The sequence below is a fragment of the Carassius gibelio genome, chromosome B24 (assembly GCF_023724105.1).
Source record: "Carassius gibelio isolate Cgi1373 ecotype wild population from Czech Republic chromosome B24, carGib1.2-hapl.c, whole genome shotgun sequence".
Taxonomy (NCBI): Eukaryota; Metazoa; Chordata; class Actinopteri; order Cypriniformes; family Cyprinidae; genus Carassius; species Carassius gibelio.
The window spans coordinates 14789742-14804121 of NC_068419.1; the positions used below are offsets into that span (position 1 = coordinate 14789742).

General features: G+C 36.2%; 1 protein-coding gene across 1 annotated transcript in view; it reads left to right on the forward strand.

Annotated features, from left to right (window-relative positions):
- The window catches only part of pou6f2 (POU class 6 homeobox 2), a 93180-nt gene that overhangs the window by 64210 nt on the left and 14590 nt on the right, over positions 1–14380 (forward strand). The window contains exons 5-7 of the mRNA XM_052596695.1: positions 2027–2164; positions 10722–10931; positions 12635–12791. Of these exons, the coding sequence (XP_052452655.1) occupies positions 2027–2164; positions 10722–10931; positions 12635–12791 (505 nt within the window). The remainder of the gene's footprint in view (positions 1–2026; positions 2165–10721; positions 10932–12634; positions 12792–14380) is intronic.

Here is a 14380-nt window from a genome sequence, read left to right on the forward strand (position 1 = left end):
GTTCGCTGCTCCTCGGCGCGTTGTGTCAGTGAGTCATGTGACAATACAACAACGAATCACAGCAGAGCAGCAGGAGGGAGAGGAGTAGCAAAGTGGGCCAGGATGTGAAAGCAGCGTTTGCTAAGGATTGTAGAGGTAGATGACACGAGCAAAGTATAATGAACGTTGATGAGAGATATTTAAATTAAAATATCGATCCGATACCAATACCAATACCAGTGTTGGCATCGATACTATCGATATTTAGATCGATCCGCCCACCCCTACTTTTAACATTGATAATAATGTTTCTTGTGCACCAAATCAGCACATTAGAATGATTTCTGAAGGATCATTTGACCCTAAAGTAATTCAGATTTGCCATCACAGAGCTACATTTTATAAATGTTAAAATCTTTAAAATATATTTTAATAGAAATAGTTGTTTTAAACTTTCTCAAAATCTTTGTACTCTGCATAAGAGACTTAATTGGTTAAAAAGTTGGCTAAATGAATTTGGTAAACAGCGACCACTGTATTATTTAGAATTTCTCTGTTCATGTCATACAGAAGAAAGTAACTCATACAGATTCAGAATGTGGTTAGGGTGAATAAATGATGGCAGAATTTTAATTACAGGGCGAACTCTCCCTTTAAAGCACAGTGGCATCAAAAATATCGTCACCGTACACCTGTGAACTCTTGTTCTGACAGCATCTTTTGGGATTATACGCTTCGTGGTTCATAGCAAAAGCAAACTGAGAACTTGTCAAAAAAGAATAGCAATTTGATTTCAGAAATAACCTGCTGTCTGTATCGCTGTTGACTGCCATTAGGATATGCTGTCTTTTTTACTCTTTCTGTCTGCTGTCACCGCGCCTGCTCTCCTCTGTCTGCTCGGAGCGCTGTTTCCATTACTGCCTCATTGTGATGAGTAATTGGGGAGTCTGTGTGCAGTCCTGTGTGAGCTCTTGATCTACTTAAAGAACCTAATAAGCCTGTATTCTGCAGCCCTGCAACCAAATAAGCACTGCATTCGCTCGGCTTATTAGGAGGTTAGCTTGATTTATTCACCTGTGCATTTGTGTGTGTGCTGACATGTGTGTTTTTGACAATGGCAATTGCTACAATGAGAAAAAAATCAACCAAATGGGTTAAAATGAGAGTAAAACGTCAAAAAAGGGAAAGTAAAACTCTATCTATCTGTCTATCTGTCTGTCTGTCTGTCTGTCTGTCTGTCTGTCTTTCTGTCTGTCTGTCTGTCTGTCTGTCTGTCTGTCTGTCTGTCTGTCTGTCTGTCTTTCTGTCTGTCTGTCTGTCTGTCTGTCTGTCTGTCTATCTATCTATCTATCTATCTATCTATCTATCTATCTATATCTAATTGTCTAGCTCTAGTGATCTGTTCATGTCTTTGACTAGGTAGTATTTATCAAAATTGAGAGAAAAAAGCTTACTCTCATTAAGCATAAAGGAGCCATAAATGTTAGCAGTTATATTTTTATTAAAAACAATGGTGGGGGTGGGGGCTTTACACATTAACTACATTTCTCCTTTTATATATTTTTTTTAGCTGCAGATTTTTATGTTTTCCCCTTTAAAAAAAAAACAACTTTTTTTTTTAAACAATGAAATCACATGTTAATTTATTTTTGTGGTTATTTTCTTTATATATTTCCTTAATTCCTCCTTAAAAAAAGTGGATTTCAGTTTGTTGAATGAATGAATTAATGAATGCCTTTAAAAATAAAAGTGATTTATATAATGATATACAGTATAATAGTGTTCCATGGTTATTTGTTAATCCTTATCCATTTCGTTCAACCATGAAGCTTCTTTATTCTTTATTTTTAATCCATAGTGCTCAAAAGATTGATGCACTGTATTTCAGTTCTTGTTTAACTTAAAAATAATTTATTCTATTAGGTATAAATGCACTTGTTTCATTTAAAGCTGTCACCTCATTTAAGATTTTTATGAAAAATGCCTCTGACTTACTGTGATCAATCGGCTGAATCATTAGTTTTTAATTTTGTGTTGACTTCCTCAGCTCAACCCTCTGGCCAGTCAGGCAGCGGTTGCCGCAGCAGCAGCGATGGGTTCAATTGCCGGGTCACAGGTGTTTGGTAATGCCCTCTCCAGCCTGCAGGGGGTCACTGGACAACTGGTCACCAATGCACAAGGACAGGTACCTACATACACACACACACACACACACACACACACGCAGCACATTTAAAAGATGTGCACATATGAAATGCACATGTAAGCTGAAGTCTGCCGAACATTAATCACAGGACTGCCAAGTCGAAGGACAAGTAAACATTCTTCTCAAATGGTCAGAACACGATTTCCTTTATTAGTATAATGTAACCCAAATCCAGTCTTCAGTACTGACCTTCGTGCCCCGTCTTTAGCCCCGATAGAGCGAGCCCGAGAGGGGCGTTGTGTTTAGATTGGACAGCAGTGTGGGAGTGCAGGGGATAAAATGCTGACCTTGTCATATTTACGGGGCCGGCTGCAGAATTGTTCCATCAGTATCCAGAGGCTTGAACGATGAGGCTTGTCAGACCAGGGCCCTATCTAATGAATCATCTTATCGCAGGTGCGCACCGCTCCCATATTAAAGGAAAGATTGTATAGCCAATGTGCCCTTTCACGCTATACACAGCATTATTTACCTTAACCCTTGTCTCATTCCCATCCTCGCATTGACACTTTCTCTTCTGTAATACGACAGAAAGCATTGTTTGAGAAATCGCACACTGGGGGCCTCTTTATGCAGCCTACACGCTCGTATTGAAGGCTTTATGGATACTTTTAACAGTTTTGGCTGTAAATGTAATCACAAATATCTAATGATGTTTTATATGTTAAAGGAAGTCCAATAAATCAGCTTATCTATTCTCAGAAGGGAGGGGAAAATGGTCTCCATATCTTTTGTTGTTGACGTCAAAGTGCATTAAAACCAATATATATATATATATATGAATGTAATAAACATATAATAATGTTCATTTTGTGGTCAGGTATTTAAAAAAAAAATGTTGAATTAATTTTATTCTGCAAGGATGCATTAAAGTAATTAAAAAAATTTGGGCCCTGGTTAACCTCAACTAAAATAAACACAATTTGTTTTTTCATTTTAACAATAAATTACAATAAAATTAATCCCTGTGGTTGCAAAGCTGAATCTTCATTAGTCATTACTACGTTCTTCAGAGTCACTAGACAGAATCCTCCAGAAATCATTCAAATATTTAGATTTATTGTCAGTTTTTTTTTTTTTTTGGAGGATTTAAAAAGTTTGAAAAAACAAACAAAAAAAAAAACAACAGAATTTATTCAAAATAGAAAGCTTTTGTGACAATTTAACACCGTTGCTGAATAGAAGTTTTAATGACTTTCCTCAGCTTTTAACAAAAGACAGATTTCTATTACTATATGAGGTAACACTTTAGAATAAGGTTCCATTAGTTAATGTTAGTTAATGTATTAATTAACATGAACAAACAATGAATAATACATTTATTACTGTATTTATTCATCTTCGTTAATGTTAGTTCATGAAAATACAGTTATTCATTGTTAGTTCATGGTAATTCACAGTGCATTAACTAATGTTAACAAGCACAACTTTTGATTTAAATAATGCATTAGTAAATGTTGAAATTAACATGAACTGAGACTTATAAATGCTGTAGAAGGATTGTTCTTGCTTAGTTCATGTTAACGAACGTAGTTAACTAACATTAACTAATGGAACCTTATTCTAAAGTGTTACCCTATATGATAGACGATAATATTCTTTCTCTTGAATTAAGAACTACTGTTTTCAGGAATAACCTTTTGATTAATATTTTTATGTTTTATGTACAACTGAATTGAGATTCATGCACAGTTCTTGTCTATATGAAAAATAAATTATATTCCCTACTTGTTCGGTGTTTGATAAATTGTCACTCATATGAAAAGATGCCAAGTGTGTACGGTAGACGTTACCTAACGATCTGGTATGGCCTTGTCTGTACTGAAGGAGCCTGCAGGGCTTGGCTGGACGTATCGGCATGGCGATGCCGTTGATGGGATGCGCTGTGTTTGTAGTGTCGTGGCGGCTGACACTGGCTGACATAATCAGGTCACTGAGACGGTCAAAGCCCAGGGCTACAGGCTGTGCTCTCGACCTTATTACTGACGCACATTATTCAGTTTGAGCCTGCTAAAACACCCACCACCCTTTTGAGCCTCATCCCCCGCCCTTCTTTTGCTTTTAACATTAAAATGATACTAATACAGGCCCCAGACGTGGCCAGGGGAACAGCAGATGCTGCCACAGAACAAACAAAAAAAAAAAAAAAAAAAAGGAAAAGGTTGGAGTAAAGGGATGAGGCAATGTGTTACTTTAGACTGAAGCACTCTTTGTTTGGTTTGGGTGTTGATTTAGCTCTTAGGCATTAATGTTGGCCAGATATTAGATTACTAAAATAACACAAATGTGGCTGTGTTGCTTTAAGCTCAGTCTATAAGTAGCAGAGTTTTCCCTCAGCTGCCACACATCTGAATATTTTCTCATTTGGGATGAGAGATTGCAACAGTGTCTTAGAAAAGGATGCGTATAGTGTTTGTGGAGGATTGAGTGTTAGTCGATATTTGAAAAAAAAAGGAAGTAAATAGTGAATGTTGCTGCATTTGAGCTGGCCTGCTGTGATTATTAATTGTAATCAATGTCATTTAAATCTAAATGGAATAAATGTGCATTCAACTTAAGTCACAATTTGCCCTGTGAAATGAAGGCTTGTAGGTTTTATCGGACTGCATATATTATATTATATTATATTATATTATATTATATTATATTATATTATATTATATTATATTATATTATATTATATTATATTATATTATATTATATTAAAAGGAACATTTTCACAGCATTAACATATTTATGTTTCTGAGTAAAATATAAAAATAATTTATTATGCTTACACTGTAAGTGACAAATCATACAATTCAAGTATCAATCGCATAAATTTGTTTGAAAATGTATCGTCAGCTCAGATTTTATGATCGCGACAGGCCATTGTCTGAAAATAACACACTTTCAATCGAAGTTTATTCCTTGGATATAACTTAGCCTGATGTGTTTATCTGTAAAATGCATAATTTTACAAATTATGTTTAAAAATGTCTTATGGAGAGAGAGAGAGAGAAAGAGAAAGAAACAAAGTTAACATTTCTCATTGCGAAACCAAAAAATTTAAGGACTTAACCATTATAAAAGAGGTGACTATGAAAACATATATATTTTTTTTTGCCTATTGTATTTTCGCAGATGTGTAACAGGGTCTGAATAAAGCAAACATTACAGCAGTATTTACAGAAATGCTCCTCTGCCATCCATTCTCAAGGCTAGTCATTCGTCTTTTTGTGTGCTTCGAATCATATGAGTGGGAAGATCAAAGTTTTTTACCACAATGACCTTTGCAGTCTCTTCTGGACCTGAATGATAGCAGCGGCAACATTCCCAGGCCTTTTAAAACTGTTTGGTTTTAAACATCTCCCTCCTCTGAATTTGTAACTTTTCATCCATCTCATTCTTTCTAAATTTACTTGGACTAAGACTCAATTGGGAAATAGTGAAAGAATGAGAGAAAGAAAGAAAAATATGTAAATGTAAATAACGTTCATTTAAAATCTTCAAGTATTTTCCAATTGTAATAACACTTATTTTTACATTTAAATTAATGATATAATCTTAATTTAATGATTATTAACATACTGTATCTGCTGTATAATTGACTGTTCTTTTGTTTTATAACTGCAATATTTGAACATTCAATATGGGTGCATAACATAATGTGTTATTGTTTTAGCATAAACCTTCTTGCCATTAAAGTCCACAACCGAAGCAATTTAACCAAAGCAATTGAAAACTCTGACCAAGACTGCATCAGAAAATGCAGTGTTTGACCGTTTCTGATCTGTGTTTTCTTTCACAGCGACGGGTGTTAGAAGTTTGGAATTCTCTCCCAATATGTGTCCCCATCCTATTCCCCTCCAAACAGCGGGCAGTAGGGCAGAAAATGGGCAGGGATATTGCCTGGCGGCCATGGCTAACACTGAAGATTGGCCTGGCTGCAGGAAGAGATGACATTCCCTGGGAATCACTGCCAGTATAATCCTAATGAGTTCTGCTCAAAGAGGAGAAACAGAGAGAGAGGGAGAAAAGGAGGGAAGGAGATGAAGGCTCACCACAGTGTAAAACACATATAAAGTGTGGAAGTAATACATAGTATAAGAACAAGAAAAAAAAAACAGTTATTGACAAACGTATGACACAATATATGGACCCTTTAGAATTTACTTCATAGTAATTCTTTTATCTCCTGCCATTTGAGGCAGGTGTTCCTCATGCGGACAAAATACATGATCAGATTTAGAAGCGTAGCACAGGTTTATGGCGGATCGGCTGACAATGTTTCAGGAGATTGTTTACATCAAACACCCAACATGATCGAGTCACTGGCAAAGTCCACATATGTTTCACATGCTTTTACCAAATCAGATGGATTTTTATTTGCTGCTTATACAGATTTATGAGGAACATGTCAACCGTAACATGTCAGATGTTGACGGAAACCATTTTAGACTTAATTTGTCTTTCTGCATTTTATTATTATTATTTTTTTATAGCTTAGCTGCTTTATTTTGGACAAACATCATACACTGTCATTTCTACTGAAATGAATTGAAAAATGTTAAGGGTTAGTTTACCCCAAAATTACAAATCTGTCATCCCACATATCGTTCCAAATCTGTATGACTGACTTTCTTCTGTTGAATATAAGCGAAGACATTTTGTAAAACGACTGTTCTTGGGATCTAAAACAACCCTGGATTTAATTGACTTTAATTGAGCCTAAATGACCAAAATAAAGAATCAGAATGAAATGAAAGCAAGGCATTCCGGTTTGGAACTACATGAGGAATAACTGAACATTCAGTTTTGGGTGAACTATCCTTCAAAATTTAGTTTCTTCCCTGAAATCATTTTTAATCTTGATTTAGCCTCTATATGAAGTAGATTTGAAAGGTTAAGTGTTAATCATGAAGCTGATATTACTAGCCTTGACATATCCCTATTAAAATGATCTGTACGGACCAAGGAGCCAATAAATACAAATATTCAACTAGACACACGTACATGTAGCATAATTTAGTTTTGGCATGCATGCTGGAAAGTACGGCACGAGTACACAAAGTGCAGGCCTAACAGCATAATTGATTAAACTAGTGAAACAAATCAAATCGAAACTTTGAAACCTCATATAATTATGTAGAAATGGCCGAAATGATTGACAGTGTTTTTTACAGTGCAGTTTTTGTGTGCGGTTAATACAGTTGCAGGTGTAAAACAAGTCTTGCATCCCACAGTAAGCTGAGAGCGCTGTGAGCGGGGCTATTCAGAGAAGCCCGGGACAGTATGTAGCTGTCAGCTCGCGTGCTGTATTATTGCTTCTGTTAGAGCAGCCACTTAGTCCAATGAGAGTGAATAATTGAGCGGAACAAGCCCTGAGACAAGACAGCATGCAAATGCCACGTCGGGGGACACGAGCGCCACATCGCACAATAAAATATGCTAAGTGGCAGGAGAGAGGGCTGCGGAGGATTGAGAGGGAGCGATAAAGAGCAACGGCGGGAGGGAAGGAGAGAGAGATAAATTATCTGTCGCTTAATGTGAAGCAACGCAACCAAATGAGCCGTGTTGAGGGTGAATTACACATAGTCAGCCCTCCTTTTTTCCACCGCTCCATCGTCATTATGTCAAAGAGAGGAGGGAACAGGCGGAGGAGAGGAACGGTCAGAGATTATACAGATGCAGAGCTTGTTAGCTCAGCTGGGGGTCCGCTGGCAGAGAGGGTAAATTGTACGCAATAGATCAATGGTGCTTTTTCAGGCTTTGTGGTGTATCAGACATATACATACACATGTACATACACACACACTGAGGAAATGTGCTTTTTATTTGTTTCTTGACAAAGTGTGTGCTAGACTTAAACTTGCACCTCTAGCATGAGCACCATGTCTGCACATTGGTACAGCTCATGTTCATACTACTAGGCCAAGGGTTTTTAACCTTTTCTGGCCTTTTCTTAGTGGCAAAAACGGTATCGCTGTGTTTCAAAGCATATTAATGTATTAACATACTTTATGATTCTTCATTGCAGAGCACAGTAATTGTGTATTATATGTGACCCTGGACCACAAAACCAGTCTTAAGTAGCACAGGTATTTTTGTAGCAATAGTATTATTGTAGTATATTGTTTGGATCAAAATCATCAATATTTTTAGCCAGAAATCATTAAGGTATTAAGCAAGATATTTTGTCAATTTCCTACCATACATGTATAAAAACTTAGTTTTTGATCAAGAATATGCCTTGCTAAGAACTTTAAAGGTGAGATGTTTTTGCACCTTCAGGTTCCAGATTTTTTAAATAGCTGTATCTCAGCCAAATATTGTTCTGTCCTAATAAACCATACATCAATGGTTTTCAGCTTTCAGATGTATAAATCTAAAACCTTAAAAAAACCTTATAACTAGTTTTGTTTTAATTTCAATGTGATCCAGCTTAAATATTATCATGAAACAACATTTACAACCTATTTAAAATTTTTAAGTTGACATAATATTAAATTATATATAGAGTGGATTAAAAAAAAAAAATTCTGAAAGCATTATTGAATTCATTGAATTGTGAAAGTTGAGTCTTAATCGGTGAGCATAAAGTCCATTATGTAGCACCACTATCCTCCTGGAACATGATCACAAAAGCAAACAAACATTTAGACCTTGGAAAAATCTGTATCTTGGAAGAATGTATTTTTATACTGTACATCTTTCATAAGAAGACCAGGAACATATACATTACCATTCAAAAGTTTGTGGTCAGTATTGATTATTTTTAAAGAAATTAACACTTTTATTCAGCAAGGTTGCATTACATTTTTTAAAAGTGACAGTAATGACTTTTGCATTGTTACAAAAGATTTCAATACAAATTTATGCATTTAGCAGATGCTTTTATCCAAAGCGATTTACAGTGCATTCTGGCTATAAATTTTTACCTATCATTTGTTCCCGGGGAATCAAACCAACAACCTTGTGCTTGATAGCACAATGCTCTACCAATTGAGCTACAGGAACACTATACAATACAATACACTTTCTATTCCTTTGAACTTTCTATTCATCAAAGAATCCAGAAAAAAGTGTTTCCCCTAAAAGAATAATAAGCAGCAAAACTATTTTCAACCTTCATTATAAGAACAGTTTCTTGAGCAGCAAATGAACATATTACAATGATTTCTAAAGGATCTCTCTCTGCACTCTTTGCCTTCACAGGAATAAATGACATATTTGTGTTCAAATAAATGCAGCCTTGTTAACTTTTGAAAGGTAGTAAAATTTCCATAAATTCTGATGTCATGGTGACTAATATATGTATAATGGGTATAAAAAAAAAAAGGAAAATGTTTGTTATTACGCCCTGTTGGGTGACTCGAGCATTTTGATCACCTTCGTTAATGCATTGCATGCTGCTTGTGAGTGTAATTGTGGTGCTTCGGATGAAAGAAGTCTTACGTCTTGCAATTCCACTGACATAAACCGTTGTTGTGTGTGAGGAGGAGGCGTTTTCCAGCGCAGTTGTGCTACATGGCTCATTGAAGCTGTGGCCTTGAGAGGTAAAACACTGCAGCTACAAAGGGTTACGGCCTTTGATCTGTGACAACTGAAGAAAGGGGGGTACGAGGACCAGAGAAAAGAACTGTGGGAGGAGGGCGTCCCTTATGGATACTAGGACCAGACTTATAATAGTGTGTGTGTGTGTGTGTGTGTGTGTGTTATATTGGGGGATTAGTGGTTAAGAGGCAATGTTATTAACTCGGCCCTTCTCTGCATTTTACATAAACACACATACACAGATTTTTCCTCTGGTCTCTGATAGATAATACAGTCAGTGGTGTGCACCAGCACACATAAAGGTACTCAGAGCCTGACCTTTAGAGAGGAGCAGAGAGCACATTTTGTGTGGGGGCTTTCATGTGCCCGTACTTGTGTCGGTGTGTACATTGTGTACGTTCGTCTTGGTTTGTGGTGCAGTGCAAATGGTATTGTATGAGTGTGTGTATGTCTTTCAAGCCTCTCTCAAAAATAAAAAGGTTATACATTCTATTTTCTCCACCCCATACTAAGTAGCCCTCTATTCGGTCAAATCTGAGGACTTTGATGCTCTGACACTGATGAGGTCCTCAGAGTATATGAAGTGCTCTTGCTTGATGTCTTTGTTGTGTTTGTCAGGTACAAAGATTAGGAGCGTTCATGATTTTTGTCATGTCCAACTGAATAACACTGTTTCATACCGAGCCAGTAATAAAAGTATAATTTTGCACAAACATAAATCAACATGCATGCAAGAGGAGATATGTGTTTGTGTAAATGTTGTGTATATAAATATAAATATATTAATAATACATTGTCATCACAGGAATAAATTATATTTTAAAATAAATTCAAATTAAAAATATTTTTTTTGTATTTTTAATTAAATAAATGCAGCCCTGGTGAGGATAAGAGACTATCAAAAACATAAAAACAATTACTGATAGAGTAGATTAAATATTGTTGATTACTGAGAGAATTGAATCTGAATTTTATTTCTCTTTCCCTTCCTTCTTTATAGATCATTGGTACGATCCCTCTGATGCCAAATTCGGTAGGACCTTCCAGCCAATCAGGGGGCGGCACTCCCTCACTGCAGGTCCAGCCAATCACACCGCAGCTGCTGACCAATGCACAGGGCCAGATTATAGCCACTGTGATTGGCAACCAGATCCTGCCAGTGATCAACACCCAGGGAATCACACTGTCACCCATTAAACCTGGACAGCAGGTATGCAGTGACTGCTTAAAAGAATGATTTTATGGTGTTGTTGATTTGCATTTTATAAGAAGCTTATTAGACAAAAATTTTTATATAAATGTTCAATATAAGTAACATTTAAAGTGCTGAAAATGACTCTGATGTGCTGACATTTTCTGAAATATGCATATATCCTAACAATCCTAAAGTAACCTATAATAAACAACATCAATGCCAAAAACATGTGCATGCCAAGAGAACCCAATCATACAGCCCTTTGCACAGTAACACTGCATTTAAAGGCCTTGCACCTATAATAATGCATAACAATAATCAAACTTTCATATGAATCATCCTCAAATAACAATGATCAAACTCTGATATCAAATAATAATCAAAAAGGTAGGAAGACAACACATTTAAAGAGCCTAACAACAGTGCAAAACACAACAGACTATACAGGCATGCATATTATCCGCCGACCCACCCTATAATCTACAGCGGTCGACTATAAAAGCATCTATAGGTCAACTTCATTTCTGTTGGAGCCACTCTGTGTCATATTTACTGGAACCTTTGATCACGGATGTAAACGCAGTAATGCATTTGTAATAATGTTTATGGATTTGTCTGCGTTTCAATTGACTCCCAAACATTTCATGCAGTGATAATTTATGGCTGTCAAACACGGTGGCGGCAGAAAGATCCACTGAAGCTCGGTAATTCTCACAGACCTGTCGACAGTTCTGACAGTGTGTGCAACACTACTGACATCTCTCAGCATCCAAAGAAAAACACACTCACGCACAAACACAAACACACAGAGGAGAATTAATAGTGCAAGAGAACAGCAGAGAGAAGCCAACCCACTTTTAGACAGATGAGACGCTTGCTTTCTTGAAGAGTGGAGATGCACCATCTACAAGAGGCGCTCGATGGTGCATAAAACATGAAAATGTATGGTGCCGCAGTCATGCCACATTGCCCATAATAATGACTCATATTGTAGCCACATAATTTTGATTTCTGGGCTCAGTAAACGTGTGTGTTTTCCTTTTTGTGTTAAAACGCTCTTTCTTTTTGTGTACTTTAAAGTATCTGACAGCCATGTTCAATGGGAAATTGAATGCAACCTCTAGAATCTCCACCCGTTCACATTTCTCATCTCTAATAAACAGGCTATGCATTTCTAATAAAAGACTCAACAGTTTTGCCTTGTAAACAACCACATGACTCCAAATTAGTTTTCTCTTGAAATAGCAATTCGCCTCTTTATTTTATTTTCTGTAATCTCATGATCAAATTGCATTTGCAAAATTGTGATGCATAGTATGTCTACAAATGCTGAGAAGAACATAAAACATATATTTTTTTTAGATAATAGAATAGTCACAAGATGAAAACAATATTTGGCAACATGATTTTAGTGTGAAAATATTACTTTGACCTCTGCTGTGTAAATTATTTCCAATTTTACAGCTTATTTGCAATGATAACTTATGTTTAACCAAAAACAACCAAAAAGTTTGCAACTCAAATAATACTTTTAGAGTTTTAACATAATAATTAATGTGAATGCTCATTATGTGATGAATGCGATGAAGTACCATATACTGTATATATACATACATACATATATATATATATACTTTTTTGTCGGAGTTTAATCTATTTACATTGTGTTGTTAATCACCTACTTTAGTGTATAACAGCTGACGTGTGTATTTCCACAGCTGCCGCAGGCCTGTCAGACTTCCCAGGCTCCTCCGGTGTCTCAGCCGAGTCTGCTCCGTATGCCCCACAGCCAGAGCCCCCTCCACCAGGCCTCTTCCTCCTCCTCAACATCATCGTCCTCATCCTCGGCTCTTAGCGTCGGGCAGCTAGTCAGCAGTGAGTGTGCACCATGTCTCTAAATGTTAGCTGATGGATAAATATTTTTTAAACGAGTATTTACCAAAATATGCTGCCTTTTCATTCTGTTTTTATCAGGGTTTTAGTTGATTCTGTCATCCAGGTGACCAAACTATAGATCTAATGACTAGGAGGTTATGTTTAGAACGGCTTTGGCCTCGAGAAGCACCACATATAAATCACTCCCTCCAGCCTGTCAGAGCCACGGCGGCCCTTTTAAAAACTGTTTTACTTAGATAAATTCTCATTTGTCATAGCCAATTGGCGTAAACCATCTGCAATTGAGTTTTAAATTCAATAAACAGGAAGTTGCCATTGATCAACTTGCTGTGGATTTAACCAATGAAATGTTGTGTTTTTATTTATTTTTTTCAATTTTGTTTTGTTCCAAACATACACAATACCCTAAGAATTCTCTATTCATTTCATCAGTTTACCGCCGTGGCACAGCTCTCCATGCCACATTGTGTTTGTTGCGATGTCCTTGGATAACGTTAATTCCCCAGAACATGTTTTGAATGGAGGGTGGGGGAGGGGGGGTCTGACTGACCCCACAGCCACCATGTTCAGCTCAGATGGAAAAAAAAAAAAGCTTATTTTCAAGGACCGTTCACGTTTTGCATTTGGCAAATCTTTTTTTGTATTTCATTTGATTTGGTGGAAATTGTAATAACAGTATCAAATCACACTTTTTGGTTGAGACATGAAATTGGGTCATGGTTGTCCTTTTGGGGTCAAATTCTTAAATCTAAGAACATTATTAAAAAAGGAATTCATTTTAACAGTTCAGCATTGAACGCAACAGCAAGGCAAAAGGCATTGTGCCCTGACAGTTTGTCATAAATGATTATTATGTGATCAAAATACAAAACTGCTGCATTTAACTCAATTTTCAGTATTGCACAGGAGCAAGTTCAGGTTTCAAAATCGGATTTGAATATATGGGGTGATAGGGTGCTGGTTCAATAGATTTTGATTTTAAATATGTCTGATGGATTCTTTTAATAATTCATACATAATGACGCCCATGAATTATTTAACCGACCAAACTTTCCTTATGTAAGCAAGATGTAAGACCACCTGGCAGTGATGTATAATACCCAGTCATTCTAAAATGCCGTCTTGAAACAACAGACCCTGAAGTGCATTTCTAAAGCTGCTAAATGATTCAAATTTAAATAGAATGTTTGCATACCTCTATCTTTTATAGCAAAACAACCGATAGTAAAGCCTAAAATGAATATTCATTGCTTTTAGAAAGGCATTTTTTAAATGAATTTCACGAAAAGATTCATTTGAGAAGTGTAATTCCAGCTTGTCTAATAAGAAAATATTTAAACGTAGGGTTAATTTTAATGACACTGTCTTTTACACTTTTATGTAAGCCTGGAAATCAGAAACAATATCTTAAAAAAAAAAAAAAAATCTGTCAATGTTTGAAAAATAACGTTGGAATAAAAGATGAATGGAAGCTATTTTTAAGTCATTCTTGTCATACTATACTTAAATTCAGATATGCATTTACTCTCTGAAGACTCTTGAGATACTCCTGTTATATTAGATCATGC